The 16405-nt window shown below is 51.4% G+C and overlaps 1 protein-coding gene across 2 annotated transcripts in view; it reads left to right on the forward strand.

The window, feature by feature from the left end:
• SLC29A3 (solute carrier family 29 member 3) overlaps positions 1-14571 on the forward strand; it is a 44110-nt gene extending 29539 nt beyond the window's left edge. For both annotated transcript variants that reach the window (XM_032256264.1, XM_032256265.1), the window contains 3 exons: positions 2837-3063; positions 7352-7514; positions 13142-14571. In XM_032256264.1, coding sequence (XP_032112155.1) covers positions 2837-3063; positions 7352-7514; positions 13142-13796 — 1045 coding nt within the window. In that variant the 3' untranslated portion in view covers positions 13797-14571. The remainder of the gene's footprint in view (positions 1-2836; positions 3064-7351; positions 7515-13141) is intronic.
• The last annotated feature ends 1834 nt before the right edge of the window (positions 14572-16405 follow it).

Raw genomic sequence — 16405 nt, forward strand, 5'->3', positions numbered from 1 at the left:
TGCCAAGGGTCCAGGTGTCCACCTCGCTGCCCACCAGCTCCTGTCCAGGCCAAAGCCCCTGCAGACCTTGAGAAGATATGTCTTAGCCTGGGGTCTGAATGGGCATCTTAATGCAAGGCTCCCCAGAAACAGGCCCTGAAACAAGGATTCAAGTGCGAGTAGTTTATCTGGAGGGTGAAGGTGGGAGAGTACAGAAGAGGGACAGGACAGGGAAGGCAGTCAGCAGAGGATGCCTAATCAAGCCAGCTGCCTCAGAAGAGATAAGAGCACAGTCCTGCCGGGGATCTCAGGGAGCCAGTGTGGAGCACGGCTGAGCAGGAGGGAGCTGGGGTATTTACGTACCAACTTCCCTAGTCACTGGTTGAAGGCTGTTCTTAGGAGTTGTTACTTACCTGTCACTGCCAGGTCGGTAACACCACTCTTGGAGTGGTAAGAGGGACGGCAGGTGAGCAGGACACCAGCAGCATTCCTGTAGCTTCTGACCATGTCATTGCCAGCTTGAAACCCTGATGTACCTCTTTGTGTTAGTGGGTACTTTCAGTAGCAATGACAGAGACACAAAAAAGGATTTCCTCTTTCTTTAAGTGAAAATTAAAGTCAAGTCCACCTTCAGGCATCATTGGATCTAGGGGATCTCCTCTGCACCACCCCGGGCTCTGTTTGTCTCTGCATGGCTTCTCCTCCATGTCTAGCCTCACCCTATACAGCTGGCAATATGGCAGCCAGCAGCCCCAGACACAGTCTCAGCAGCGAGCTTCTTTCCACAGCTTCCATGTAGCAGTTCCAGGGAAGATTTAATGACCCTGTGTGGGTCACATGCTAACTCCTAACTAGCTCAACCCCAGGGGCCAGGAGCAGGGAACAGTCTGATCGCCCCAGGCTGTGTCACATGCCTGTTGTTTGTGGGTGATGTGGCTGACCACCTTCCCCAGATGACTAGGCATGGAGGAAGGAGCGTTCTCCCAGCGGGTAGTGCTGGCAGACAAAGGCCCTGCACCCCACCCTCCTCCAGAACGTGAGTCCACACCTCTCCCCAGCATCACCTGTCTGCTCCTCCACTCCCATCTTGACTGCAGCCAGTCTATTTGCAGCTCCCTGAACAAGCCTCGCTCTCTCCCAAGACATGTGCACTTACGTCCTCCCATTCATCATGACCATCCAGCATAGACATTGCCTCCAAATGGCCTTCCACGATGCCCAGGGCAGATTTCATGCCCCTCGGATGTGCTGCTTGATGCCCTGGGGCCTCCTGGTGGAGCACCCACCACAGTGGGATGACTGTTGCTGTTTCTGGTCTGTCCTGTGTCCTGGGCATCCAGCACAGTAGTGGACACGCAGTAGTTGCTCAACGTACATTTGCAGAATGAGCACACCATTGAGTACACACATTAGCAGACTGAGTGATGGACTGGGGCTCAGCACACCTGGGTTCTCATCCCAGCTCCCTACGGACTCACTCTACAACCTTGACCTGCTCCTTCACTTCCTTGGGTTTCCTCCCACCCCTTATAAAGCAGTGACAGCACCTGCTCTCCCTTTAGCTGAGGACCAGAGGGAAGCTCAAATTAGCCTGGGGCCACAAAAGCACTTTGAAAAAATTCCTTTCTTGCTTTTCATGCTTGCTCATCATTTCATACCTACTTGTGTGTATGTGTGTATTTTTTTCTACCTTTCAAGTTTTTCTTTTTTTAATAATAAAAAACTGTGTAATCTGGCTTTTCGCTCAGCCCCCTTACTGGCTAGCAGGAAAATCAACTAAACATCCAATCCGGTTTAAAGCTTAGCCTAATCTGATAATTTAAGCAGCCCTTCGAGATGATGTTTTTGCTCCCTAGAATAAAAATGTGCAGCTTCTCAGATAGACTCCTTCCCTTTTCTCCCCAGGCCAGCATGGGGGCTGGGAAGAGCGCATGGCTCATACACAGGCATGGCGCGGGGGCGTGTGGGGGTTCCCTTGACCCCAGACAGCAGTAACTTGGCGTTAGCTGCTCCCCATGACAACTGAGGCCATTATAGGAAGATGCCCCTGCCTTGGCCACCTCTTCTGTGCCATCCATATTTCCTCACTCCAGGGGAGGCAGCAGAGCATCATTCTGAGAACTGGCCAGAGCTAGACCTCCTGGGTTCACTGCTGAGTGACCTTGAGCAAGTTCCTTAACTTCTCTGACCTCAGCTTCCTTATCTGTATACATGGGATAGGTAGGAAAACCTGTCTGACGGAACCAGTGTAAGAATCAAACACAGCAGCATACAGAAAACGCCTAGAAGCGTACGCATTCCATACCGTGTGACTCTTTGCTATGATGATGATGGTGGTGATTTTCTTCCCTTCTTCCCTTTCCCTCTAAAACCTCCTAAGTTTCAAGGAAAGGAAGCTCAGTGTGTGGCTGCTCTGTTTAAACACTAGACAGAGCCAGCAGGAGCTCAGTCCCATGGCAGGAAGAGCAAGGGTTTGACTCAAACATTGTGGTGTCCTCCTGTCCTTGAACCTCACAGCAAAGTGAAAAGCAGCAGTACCCACTGAGCACTGGCCCTGAGCCAGGCACTGCCCTCTGCACCCCGCACTGCTCACCTCTTAAGTCTCACCCCCACTGGAGGCGGATCCACTCTCCCCATTGTGCAGGTTCAAAAGCTGAAACCAGAACAACTGAGTCCCTTACCCAAGGCCACACAGCTAGGGAGCCGGGAAGGAAGGATTCAAATGCAATCCTCCTGATGGCAGAGTGAACAGTCCTAACTGCTGAGCTTGCCTGCTTCCCTTAAGGTGGCTCACCAGCCCCAGTCTGCACAGGAGCCCCGAGGGGGCGTGTAACTGCTTCTGGTGTCCTCGCCCTAGGGTTGCGGTCCACGTCCGTGTCCTGACCTCACTGACTATCATCCTGGCCATCTTCATGGTGATAACCGCACTGGTGAAGGTGGACACCTCCTCCTGGACCCGTGGCTTTTTTGCTGTCACCATTGTCTGCATGGTATTCCTCAGCAGTGCCTCCGTCGTCTTCAGCAGCAGCATCTACGGCATGACCGGCTCCTTCCCTATGAGGAACTCCCAGGCGCTGATATCAGGTGAGAGCAGGGTCCAAGCAGCTGACCAGGTTCATCCACCCAGGAGTCATGGGAGTTGTGTTTCGATCACCTAGTGTTACATAACAAGCTACCCCAAAAGTTAGTGGCTTAGAACAACAACAGGCATTTCTATACAACATTTCTATACAACATTCTGTGAGTATACAGAATTGCAGCTTGGACAGGAGTTTGCAGGGATAGTGCTTCTCTTCTCCCCATGGCATCAGCCAGCATAGCTAAATGGGGGGTGGGAAGGTCCAGTTCCTGGGGGCGTGCTCTCCTGGCTGGCGTGTTGGTGGCTGCTGGTCGGAAGCTTAGCCAGGGCTGGGCTGGGGCTTCCATTCCTCTCTATGTGGACCTCGCATGGCAGCAGCTTGGACTTCCTCATGGCATGGCGTCTGGGTTGCAAAGGCTGGCATTTCACAAGATCCAGGCAGAAGCTTTATTTCTGATTTAGCAACAGAAGCCACATAAGGTCCGTTCCACCATGGCCATAAGCTCACCCAGACTCAAGACAGATGGACACACGTCACTGGGAGAGTATGAAAGTCTCCCACTGTGACTGTGAGAAGGTAGGCAGGAGGGGAGACGGAGTTGCAGGTATTTTTGGATAACATGGTCGGCCTACAAAGTGTAAATCCTGAAACCAGCCTTCCTCCCTTTCCTTCCCTCCTTCTCCTATTCCTCTTCTATTTTTCCTTTCCGATATCTTTTCTCCCCTTCTTGTCTCCTTTCCTTTCCTCTATCTGTCTTTTTTTCCTTTCCGATTGTATAGAGGACCTGCCATGTCCTGGGGATGCAAAGATGATCAAGCGCCGGTCCCCTCGGAGCTGGCAGCCCTGTGAATAAACTCCTCGACCCCTCCCCCACAACCTTTGGTATCCCGTGGGTGCACCCATGCAGGACGTGGGCCAACCCCTCTAGCTGATGTTCGATGCTGATATTGATGAGCCTTTTCTGGAATCCTTGGCAGTTTTGTACTCTAAACTGGAAACATACATGTCTGTCACCGAGGTGACCCAGCCAGGTAAAAAGGAGCTGGGTCAGGAAGCATTGGTGCTTTGCCAGGAGGCCACTGTCCCAGTGAGCAAGACTGGAGGCCCTGCTGCTCTGTCTACCCCTCCACATGCCCCTGCTGTGCAGAGGCGAGCTCTATACATTTGCCCACTGACAGCAATTTCACAAGGAGCCTGCACTGTGCCCCTCAGTTAATAACACCAGGAAGCATGTGGCCAGGATGACAGTCCTTTGACAAGGGTATGTCCTTCCCCACTCGAGCCAGTGCCAGACATCACTGGTGCATCTCTATCTTTCATCCTGAGCTTCTAAATCCTTCTCGGCACAGCACTTGAGGCAGTTCCTCTTCGCAGATCAGAGTCTAGATGTGAGCTTCCGTCTGTTTGCCATTTCTGAGATCGGATTAGGCTTCTGGCTACATCCTGGGAAATACTTGGGCCTCAGATGAAATAAAAATGGACTTGTTGCTAAGTTTCCTGGGTGCAGGCAGCACACGCCAGCAGTGCTTTCAAAAGGGCTTTTCTGGACCGAAGACAGTGGCCACTGGACCTGGGATTTAATCCCTTGTGTCGCTGTAGTCTCAGAAGGAGGCTCTTATATCCCCTTAGCTCCTCCCATCCTTGCCAGCATCCTCTCCAGGAGCCAGTGACCACACTCACCATTTACATCGGCAAGTGGTCCTCAGGTTCATCTGGCCACCTGTGATCTTCTAGGGATGGGAGTCTCCTGTGGATTTTTCAGAAAGTCTATTGAGAAAAGTGGGGAAGTTTAATACTTCTACACCAGTATTAATGACCCTGAATCTACACCATGGTCACCACTGTATGGGGCCCTGGTGGGCACCCCACACCCTGGAAAATCGAAGTGTCTCAGTCTCCCAGAGGCCGCAAGGCCACCTCGCCAGCCCCACTTGCTTTTTTTGCAGCGCAGCCCGTCTGTGAATTCCGCATGTGTTGGCATCTGAGGAACAATTCATTTGTTCTGCGCTGGTGTTTTTTTAAACCCCTCATTTGCATGTATTTCCATAACTGATGAGATAAAAGTAGAGAGTCATGAAGGATGAGTTCCCGGAGGCCTGGTTTGTTGTTGATGATAATATTGTAAATTCTCTACGAGTTGGAAAGAGAGAGAGGAAAATCGGTAGGCAGTGATGTTAAGATCTCTTCCTTGTGGCAGCTGGGGAGTGTCTTACTGAGTTTAACCCTAGTTCTTACAAAACGTCTAGGTGGGGATTACAGCTTCTCAGAAATGGGCACCCTCTTGGCAAAGGGTTTACCCGTTGTTGCTGCTTTGATGTGGGAAGGACAGAAATAGCCAAGCACCTAACTGGGAATCAGAAAGGATTTGTTTGGTATTTGGCACTTCCCTGCGTCAGGCAGGCCTCTGAGTGCTTTGCGTGTAATAATCCTTTCAATCTGCATCACAGCCCTATGAGGTGGATGTTATTAACACCCCCATTGTATAGAGGAGGATACAGAGGCACAGGGAGGTTGAGGACTTGCTCACGGTCACACAACTCGAAGTAGAAGAGCCCGGTTTGGACTCGGAAGTTTGGATTCTAGTCTGCGTTCCTAATAATGATGCTAATTTTTATACCTTTGCCCTCCCTCAAATACCACTCAGGCTAATAGAACTTATGGTGGAGAGGCTGGGGAAAGGCTTCTCCATCGGGCGGAGGACTATTCGCTGTAGAGCCACGGAGGCCACAGGCAGAGCATGGGGAGCAGTGATGGCGCGCCATGGTGGATGGGGCCTGACTGTCCCCCTTCTTCTCTGTTTCATGCAACAGTGGGCAGAAAAGTGGTGCTGCATAAAAGCTGCCCGATGGAGACAGAGCTGGCCCTGCCCACGTGGACCCACATGGCCCTGCCCTAGTCAGCCTTCTTCCCGCCTCTCCAGGAGTGGCCATTCTGATGCTCTGAAGTAGGCAGATTCATCCTGCCCGTCCACCCACTCACCCCCAGGCCTTCCTGCATTAATGATACCCCTGGCCTTGTAGTCAGTGCTTTTCCACCTCACCACGGTTATTACCTGTGATGAATAGGACAGGGATTAGCCCCATTTTCTAGGCCAATAGACACAGGCAGGGAAGAAAGTAAGTGACCTGCCCACACTGGTGCCAGCATTCCCAACCAGTGCGGCACACTCGTGGCCCGCACAGAAAGACGACCCATGGCTGTCAGGGTTCAAGGAAAAGAAAGGCACATCTGCTGCCTCCCAGAAGCAACAGTGCCGTCAAGGCAAGGAAGGGAATAGCATTTGTTTTTGTTTCCCGTGTGCCGGGCCCTTTCTGAACATCATCTGTCAGTCCTCAAAGCAACCACACAGAGCGGGTGTTGTTATTTCCATTCTACAGGCAAGCACACTATAGTCAGAGAAGCACGTTACCCCCAGGCTTTCAGCTAGCAAGTCGCAGAGTCCAGGGTGACACACCCGTCCGTCTGACTCCTGGGCCCACTGGCATCCCAGTAGGTCTGGGGGCCTCCTCTGTTAGGTAGCAGTGAAAGGTGTGGCGGCCACAGGTCTCATGGGTAATATGTGTCAAAGCCCTTGGCAAGAACATTCCATGTGGTGGGTGGTTGTGTGTGCATAGGTGTGTGTGTGTGTAGATGTGTGACTGTGTGTGGGTGTGTGACTGTGTGTATAGGTGTTGTATTTGTTACACATGCATTCACATGTGTATGGTGCCATAGCCACCTTGGGATACACAGTAGGTTCTGTGAGCTCATGGGTGGGTGACGGTGGGGTTTATAGCCAGTGAGAACACCCCCAGAAAGGGCGGTCTCTGAGCAGCAGGGGACCCTATATGAGGACTGTCCCTGAGCCTCCTTCCCAGTTTGGTTGGTGGGTGGTTTGGGCTGGGGTCAGAGAAGAGGAAATCCAGAGGTCTCTGAGACTTCCTGCCCCTAAATCTAAAATTTCAGCCCCCACTAGAAGGGCAATAGAGAGAGACGGAGGTCGAGGGTCGGAGGTGAAACAGGAAAGGCAGCAGACTGGTGCTGGAGGCCATGTGCCACTTCAGGTAGCAGCCGCTCTCAAGTCCGGCATAGAGAGGGGAAAACGACCCCCTTGGAAACTCAGGAAATGCAGGACAGGCTTGGCGGCTGGGCCCTCCATGTCTCCCAGGCTTCAGGACACTGAGAGAGCTTTGGCATTTTTCACACTGAGGAATTTTATTTTGGTCTGTGAAACCCAAGCAGGGAGGGACCCGCGGCCACTCCTCCTCCTTGCCCGCCCCTCACCATCTCTGCATGCCCTCTGTTCTCTGCAGGAGGAGCCATGGGTGGTACAGTCAGCGCCGTGGCCTCTCTGGTGGACCTGGCTGCATCCAGCGACGTGAGGGACAGCGCCCTGGCCTTCTTCCTGACGGCCACTGTCTTCCTCGTGCTCTGCCTTGGACTCTACCTGCTGCTCTCCAGGCTAGAGTACTCCAGGTGAAGGCGCCGCTCACTGCCCAGGCCTCCTTCCCTTGTGTGCATTTATAGCCATGCTGCTTTTTCTCAGCAGATTCTATGCTGGCCTCTTGGTCTAGGTGCTGTGGTTCAAAGCAGTGGCTCAACAAATTGGCTTGGCTGGTGGACATGAGAGGCTGGCTCCTTGCTGCGCCCAAGCAGCTGGCGCCTCAAGCTTAATCACCGTGAATAATAGTTCCCATTGGTGGACACAGCCCCTTCCTGTAGTGCTGTGTTCCCGCCAGCTTGATGTGTCCTACCTCATTCCATGCTCACACTTCTGTCCAGGTGCTATGGAGCACATCTGTACTCCCAGCACTTTGGGAGGCCAAGGCAGTAGATCTCTCGAGCCCGGGAGTTCAAGACCCATTCTGGGCGACACAGAAGCAATGGTGCAGTCATGGCACAGGCTGGCTGTATTAACATGGCTCGAACAGAGGGACTTGGTGTAGGGGTGTGTGTAAGCAGTAACTTGGTTCTGGTTTCAGCCTTGTCTCTGCCTCCCTGTGTGATCTTGGGCCAGGCATGCCCCTTTCTGGGCCTGCTTCCTCCTCTGTAACATGGAGGTTTCACTCAGCCAAGTAGTTTTGAAGCCCCAGTCAGTCCTCCCACCCTAAGGACCTGCAGATAACATGCATGTGGGTAAGACACTGTTAGCTGGGCATGGTGGCATGTGCCTAGAATCCCAGCTACTTAGGAGTCTGAACTGGGAGGACTGCTCAAGTTCAGGAGTTGGAGGCTGCAGTGAGCTGATTGCACTACTGCAATTCCAGCCTGGGTGACAGCAAGACCCTGTCTCTCTAAAATGAATAAATAAATAAAAACTAACACTCCCCTGTTCTTCTTAGAGTACAGTACTATTACTTATTATTCCCATGCACAGATTAGAAAACCAGGGTTCAGAGAGACTAAATTGTTGTTGTTTTAGTAGAGACAGGGTCTCGCTCTGCAGGCCAGGCTGGAGTGCAATGATGTGATCGTGGCCTGCTGCAGCCTTGACCTCCTGGGCTCAAGCTGTCCTTCCACCTCAGCCTCCCACAAAGCTGGGGCTCCAGGTGTGTGCCACCACACCCAGCTAATTTTTTTTTATAAGTTTTTGTAGAGACAGAGTCTCACTGTGTTGTCCAGGCTGGTCTCGAACTCCTGCACTCAAGTGATCCTCCTGCCACAGCTTCTCAAAGTTCTAGGATTACAGACGTGAGCCACCGCGCCTGGCGCAGAGGTTGAATTACTTGCCTAAATCTCAGAGCCAGTAGGTAGCAGAGCCAGGCAGGATTTTGAGACGACTCCAAGCCTGTGCTTGGATGACTCGCTGCCTTGTGGGGCTTCTTTCCACCTCCACGACCTGCTTTCTTGCCTCGAGTGTCTCTCTTGCTTTCTCTCTCCAGTTCTTCCTTTTGCTTTCTTGCTGCTTTTTGTAAAAAAGCCTGCTGCTTTTTACAAAAACAATCCTTGTCTTTCTCTCATGTTTTATTCTTTTCAAAGCATTTTCCTATCCACTATCTTATTTGATGTAGGAAAGGCAGGAGTCATCCCCATTTAATGGGTGAAGAAACTGAGAACGAGAGGCGGCTAAGTGATTTGTCAGGTGCATGAGCCAGCAGAGCTGGGGAGGGACCAGCCCCGATGTGGCCCTGTTCCACAGGAAGCTGATTTTTGCAGTGGCACTAACCTGAACAGTTTACATGTACATTTTTGTTTATGATTTATGACAGTCTGTGCAGTTGTATTTTCTCACTTGGGAGATGGGGAAACTGAGGCTTAGGCAAGCTCACAAGCATGCCCCAGGTCACTCACCTGGTGAGTCATAGGCTCGAGACTACAATGGCCTCTTCTCATCATTCATTCATTCTTCCTGCCCTCATGAAGAGAGTCACTCATTAATTCCCAGAACGCCCAGCCTTTCAGCAAAATATCGAATCCCCCTGGGCTGGGAGTGAGCCGCTTTCTCCAGCTGTAGGATTTTTCACTTCAGCAGTCCTCAGGGTTCAGGAAGATAGGAGGGGGCTAAGCTGCTTGAGCTACACGGTATCCCAGGCACTGACCGACCCCTGAGCTGCCCAGTCTTCCCCGCCTCTTCAGGGCCATTCTCAGAAATTGCCTAGCTGTGGCTCCAGGCTGACGTCCTATCCCATGCTTCCTGTGACCTGGCTGGCTTCCCATCCCCCAGCACCCTGTACACTGCCTGGCACTGCGTTGTGGTGTATTAAATTATTCTCCAGCCACTGAATGAACAGAGGAACAGGAGGGTCGGCCCACTCCTCCTGCTGTTTCCTCGTCCTGTTTCCGGTGCTTTGGGTGGGTCTGTTTCTGGCAGGGTAGCCAAGCTTCCTTGCTTGCCTAGAGCCAAAGGAGCTCCCAGGACAAGGGACTGTAACTATTAAAACCAGGACAGTGCCGGGCATGGTGGCTCACGCCTGCAATCCCAGCACTTTGGGAGGCTGAGGCAGGCAGATCACAAGGTCAGGAGATCACAAGACCATCCTGGCCAACACAGTGAAACCCCGTCTCTACTAAAATACAAAAAAACTAGCTGGGCGTGGTGGTGTGCACCTGTAGTCCCAACCACTTAGGAGGCTGAGGCAGGGGAATAGCTTGAACCTGGGAGGTGGAGGTTTCGGTGAGCCGAGATTGCGCCACTGCACTCCAGCCTGGCAACAGAGTGAGACTCCGTCTCAAAAAATAATAATAATAAATAATAAATAAAATAAAACCAAGATAGTTTCAGGCAAACCAGGATGGTTGGTCACTCTAGTTTCTAGCCTCATTTAGGCAGGCCAGAGTCCCTTCCAGCTGAGCATGTGAGACAAAGAACACCCAGGACCATGCTATCCTGTAGATACTTCAATTTCAGGACCATGCTATCCTGTAGACACTTCAATTTTCTTTTTTTGAGACAGAGTCTCACTGTGTCACCCAGGCTGGAGTGCAGTGGCGCAATCACAACTCTCTGCAGCCTTGACCTCCTGGGCTCAAGTGATTCTCCTACCTCGGGAGAATAGCTGGGACAACAGGCATGGACCACCACACCCAGCTAATTTTTTGTAGAGACAGAGTTTCACCATGTTGGCCAGGCTGGTCTCGAACTCCTGACCTCAAGTGATCCACCCACCTCAGCCTCCCAAAGTGCTGGGATTGATTACAGACACGAGCCACCGTGCCCGGACAGAAACCTCTGTTTCTTTGCTGCGACCAGAGGAACTTGGTGGGGAATTTCCTGAGAGCAGACTTAAAGTCAAGGACCTGACAAGGCTGAATAGAGGGGAAGTGAGAATATTCCTTTCCCTAGATAGTGATTGTGAAACCAGACAGGGCTCTTGGCCGAAACACCCTGTTCACAGTCACTCAAGAGTGATCCTGGGGAGGGGCCTCCCACACACCCACTCACCCACATTTGTGTTATCTGCTGGTCCTTAGGGTGGGAGGACTGACTGGGGCTTCAGAACTACTTGGCTGTGTGAAACCTCTATGTTACAGATGAGGAAGGAGGAAGCAGGCCCAGAAAGGGGCATGCTTGGCCCAAGATCTCACAGGGAGGCAGAGAGAAGGCTGAAACCAGAACCAAGTTACTGCTTACAGACACCCCTACACCAAGTCCCTCCATTTGAGCCGCGTTAATACAGCCAGCCTGTGTCACCTGGTTTTCAGATATCTAGCGCTCAGAGAGGTTGAGTGGCTCAGGCAAGATGGTCACACAGCAAGGCAGAGTGATCTAAGCTTTCTCACTGGTCAGAGTAGAAGTCAGAAAGACAGATGATATTCTGTGTTGCAGGTAAGGAAGACACTTCTATAGGCTACTTCTCAGTTCCTTCAACAGTTACGTGCTAAAGGGCTGCTCTGTGCCTGAAGATTTAGCTAGAAACAGACAAATGTAGTCTTTGCCCCAGGAACTTGTCTTCTTTTCCTTTTTTTTTTCAAGATAGTCTTGCTCTGTCACCCAGGCTGGAGTGCAGTGGTGCAATGTTGGCTCACTGCAATGTCCACCTCCCAGGTTCAAGGGATTCTCCGGCCTCGGCCTCCTGAGTTGCTGGCACCATACCCAGCTAATTTTTGTATTTTTAGTAGAGCTGAGCTTTCACCATTTGTTTAGGCTGGTCTCACACTCCTGACCTCAGGTGACCCGCCCACCTTGGCCTCCCAAAGTGCTGTGATTACAGGTGTGACAGGAACCTGTCTCCTACTGAAGGAGACATGTGATAAACAAGCAAACCAGTGCAATTGCTATAGATTGTGGCCAGTTCTTTTGAAGGAACTAAACAGGTACTCTGGGAGAGATGAACAGGGCGAGTTACTTCTGTTAGGGTGGGTGAATGGTGCTGAGCAGAGATAAACTGGTGGTATATTTGGAGAGCAGTTTGTCAGTAGCAATCAAAACTTTAAAGGTGTAAACCTTTTAATTCAGCCATTTCCTCTTCTAGAAATCTGCCCTACCAAAATACTAGTATACATGTGCAAGGATTTATGTGTAGGGATATTCATTCCAACATTGTCTGTAGTAATGAAAAGCTGAGACAACCTAAATGTCCATCAGTAGGGAAGCAGTTAAACTACATCCATCAAGTGACCCATTATGGAGTAACATGAGGGAGACATAGGCCATATGTTCCTGTGTACCACCACCACACCTGGCTAATTTCTATTATTTTTATTTTTATTTATTTATTTATTTTATTTTATTTTTGAGACGGAGTTTCGCTCTTGTTACCCAGGCTGGAGTGCAATGGCGCGATCTTGGCTCACCGCAACCTCCGCCTCCTGGGTTCAGGCAATTCTCCTGCCTCAGCCTCCTCAGTACCTGGGATTACAGGCACGCACTACCATGCCCAGCTAATTTTTTGTATTTTTAGTAGAGACGGGGTTTCACCATGTTGATCGGGATGGTCTCGATCTCTTGACCTCGTGATCCACCTGCCTCGGCCTCCCAAAGTGCTGGGATTACAGGCATGAGCCACCGTGCCCGGCCCCATATTTTTAAATTATTATTATTATTATCATCATTTTTGTAGTGACAGGGTTTCACTTGGTTGCCCAGGCTGATCTCGAACTCCTGGGCTCAAGCAATCCTACCTAGGTCTCCCAAAGTACTGGGATTATAGGAACAAGCCACCATGCCCAGCCTAGACTGTTAACAGTCACTACCACTAGGGAGTGAGATCAGAAGCGGGAGGAAGTCAGAGTTCTCTTTCTATTAATACTATATCATTTATTTTCTGTATTCTTTGGGTTTGTTGTATCAGGCATGTATTCCTTTTATCGTGTTAGAAATTTGCATTTTTAATACTATTTTACCTCCACTCTCCTAAAACATAACAAAAACAGGTGAGCCAGTTCGGGGCCCAGACACACCGTGTGGTGGTCAATGCTGGTTTCCTCTGTCCCTGCTCATGGCACAGCCACTGTGCTGGCAGGCAGGCCAGGGACAATGCAGGCCTTCCTCTGGCCACCTTGCAACCTCATCCGTCATCTCAGGGGATGCGGGGGCTGTGGGCATGTGGGGCTTGGGCTTTCCATGCTGGGCCGGAAGGTTCTGTTCTGAGCGCCCACCCCTTGCAGTGCTGATTCAGATCCCAAGTGACCTGCTTGACAGTGGCCCTGCCTTGTCCCTGCAGATACTACATGAGGCCTGTTCTTGCAGCCCACGTGTTTTCAGGTGAAGAGGAGCTGCCTCAGGACTCCCCCAGTCCCCCTTTGGTGGCCTCCAGATCCAGTGACTCCCACACGCCTCCCCTCTGCCCCATCCTGAAGAAGACGGCCAGCCTGGGCTTCTGTGTCACCTATGTCTTCTTCATCAGCAGCCTCATCTACCCTGCTGTCTGCACCAACATCGAGTCCCTCCACAAGGGCTCGGGCTCACTGTGGACCACCAAGTTCTTCGTCCCCCTCACCACCTTCCTCCTGTACAACTTTGCTGACCTGTGCGGCCGGCAGCTCACAGCCTGGATCCAGGTGCCAGGGCCCAACAGCATGGTGCTCCCGGGGCTCGTGCTCCTCCGGACCTGCCTCATCCCCCTCTTCGTGCTCTGTAACTACCAGCCCCGCATCCACCTGAAGACTGTGCTCTTCCAGTCTGATGTGTACCCTGCACTCCTCAACTCCCTACTGGGGCTCAGCAACGGCTACCTCAGCACCCTGGCTCTCCTCTATGGGCCTAAGATTGTGCCCAGGGAGCTGGCTGAGGCCACAGGGGTGGTGATGTCCTTCTACATGTGCTTGGGATTAACGCTGGGCTCAGCCTGCTCTACCCTTTTGGTGCACCTCATCTAGGAGGGAGGACACAGGACATTGGTGCTTCAGAGCCTCTGAAGATGGGGAGAGAGTGCAGGAGGGCTGGGGGCCATGGAGGAAAGGGCTGGAGTTTTGCTTGGGACAGAGAGAAGAGCACACTCGGGCCTCGCCTCTCCCGAGATGCCAGTGAGCCATGTTCATGCCCATTCCTTGAAAGGCAGATATTCCAGACACATTAGCAGAGCACTCCTGAGACATCTGAAGAGGAAATGGTACAAAGCAGGAGTACTCCCTTCATAGCTGATGGTGAACGTTCCACCTTCTTTCTAGCCCTTCAAAAGTGCTGCCAGTGTTCGCCCTAGAGTTGTTACAAAGCCAGTGCCGAAACCCAGCCACGGGCTCTTTGCATCCTCCCAGCTGTGCTCATTCCAGCTGACAGCAAAATGCAAGCAAATTCTCAGCCCACCTTACCCTGAAGGAGTCTCCCTGGAACGGAAGTCCCCCTGGCATGGCCAGTCCTCAGGCCCAAGACTCAAGTGTGCACAGATCCCTGTGTTCTGTGGGTGAAGGACTGCCCCCCAACCAGACTGGAAAGCCCAGAAAGACGGGCCTCCCATGAATGCTTCATTCCAGAGGGACCAGAGGCCCTCCCTGTGCAAGGGACCAAGCATATCTGGCCTGGGATTTCAAAGAAGGATCCTTATGGCCCGGTGGTCTAGGGCCTGAGTCAAGATGAGGGTCTTTTATTGTTCATGTTTACAACATGTCAAAGCCATTGGTTCTTCAAGGGCATAATAAATACTTGAGTATTCAATGTAAGCCTCATTAATGTCTCTGTTATTCAGAGTCTTTTTTTTTTTTTTTTTTTTTTTTTAAGACAGGGTTTCGCCATGTTGGTCAGGCTGGTCTTGAACTCCCGACCTCAGGTGATCCGCCCGCCTTGGCCTCCAAAGTGCTTGGATTACAAGCGTGAGCCACCACACCCAGCCTAGTCAGAGTCTTAACAGGCAATGGCATGCTCAGATTAGGCAATTTGCGGATTTTTTAAACATTTATTATTTTATTATGAAGACAAGGTCTTGCTCTGTCACCAGGCTGGAGTGCAGTGACTCGATCACAGTTCACTGCAACCTTGAACTCCTGGGCTCAAGCGATCTTCTAGCCTCAGCCTTCTGAGTAGCTGGGACTTCAAGTGCACACCACTATGCCTGGCTAATTTTTGTATTTTTAAAATTTTTTGTAGAGATGGGGTCTTACTATGTTGCCCAGGCTGGTCTCGAATTCCTGAGCTCAAGCAATCCTCCCACCTCAGTCTCCAAAGTGCTGGGATTACAGGTGTGAGCCACTGCACCCAGCCTAATTTGAGAATATTTTAAGAGCAGGTGTAGGAACCCCAGGAAGTTGTGCATTCTGTCCAAAAACTAGTAACCGTGAGGCCATTCCAGCCCAGGCCTGATGCGGGGAGGGGAGGAGTCCTAGAACCTAGAGAGTGACTTTGGGGATGGGGTGGGATACACCCAGCCTGCTGTAAGCCCATAGGAGGGAGCTAAAGGAATAAATTCCCTCCATTCTTTCCCTGATCACCATGCCTCTGTGGACCAAAGCCCAGCCAGCAGCAGGCGGAGAGCGTGGAGAGTGGCCTGGAGGGGCAAGGAGGTGCCCGGCCCGTGGTCTCACGCATTGGAGGATCCTCTAGCACCTTGGCTTTCACAGGTTTATTTTTTGTGAACGTCACTGGAGCTCTGAAGCTTTGATCAGCAGAATTAGGTGTTGCTTTGTCCTGGTTCGTTGCAGATGATTGTGTATGTTGAAGCTGCTCCTTCAAAAGACAACCCCCAGGTTCTGTTGCTCTCTCCGAGGAGGCTGTGGTCCCTTACACTGATGATCCCCTGACATGACGAAGAATTTATATTTTTTTAGGTGCCTAGAAGGCACCTTAAAAAAGGCACCTGCTTCTTCCTTGGAGAAACAGCAGGGCTCAGGAATCAGAGAGAGAAAGAAACCAGATCAGACCAGGAGCTCTCTCTCAAAGGTCCTAAGAAAGAACAGAGCTTGCCTCCAAGACGTGGCAACTGCTAGAGCCGTGAACGAGCCCTCTGCTTCTCTGCAGAAGCGTGCTGGCTCGGTGGTGCCCTGCAGAGGCTGATTAAACTGAGAAGCAGTCAGTAATCCACCCGGGGGCAGCAGTTTATGTTCCCCACGTCTCAGTCTAGTACACACTGCCTCTCCTTGGCTGGAGATTAAAGAGGACACCCTTGAACAGGTTTCTGAAACTTGAAAAAAGAAAAGAAAAAATTATCCCCTCCCTTTGCAGGAGGCTGAAATCTCCCCCTTGGTTTCTTCATTGACTTTAGTGCTGTGGATGATTTGGAGTGTTGGTCTAGCTGGGACTCAACTCAACCATAAGTGTTTTAGAAATGGGCAGCATGGGTAGGGTGCGGTGGCTCACGCCTGTAATCCCAGCACTTATCACCTGAGGTCAAGAGTTTGAGACCAGTCTGGCCGACATGTTGAAATCCCATCTTCACTACAAACACAAAAATTAGCTGGGCATGGTAGCGGGCACCTGTAATCCCAGCTACTCTGGAGGCTGTCAGGAGAATCACTTGAACCTGGGAGGTGGTGGTTGCAGTGAGCTGAGACCACAC

The sequence above is a fragment of the Sapajus apella genome, unplaced genomic scaffold (genome assembly GCF_009761245.1).
Source record: "Sapajus apella isolate SASKATOON/1434 unplaced genomic scaffold, GSC_monkey_1.0 scaffold94, whole genome shotgun sequence".
NCBI classification, from domain to species: Eukaryota; Metazoa; Chordata; class Mammalia; order Primates; family Cebidae; genus Sapajus; species Sapajus apella.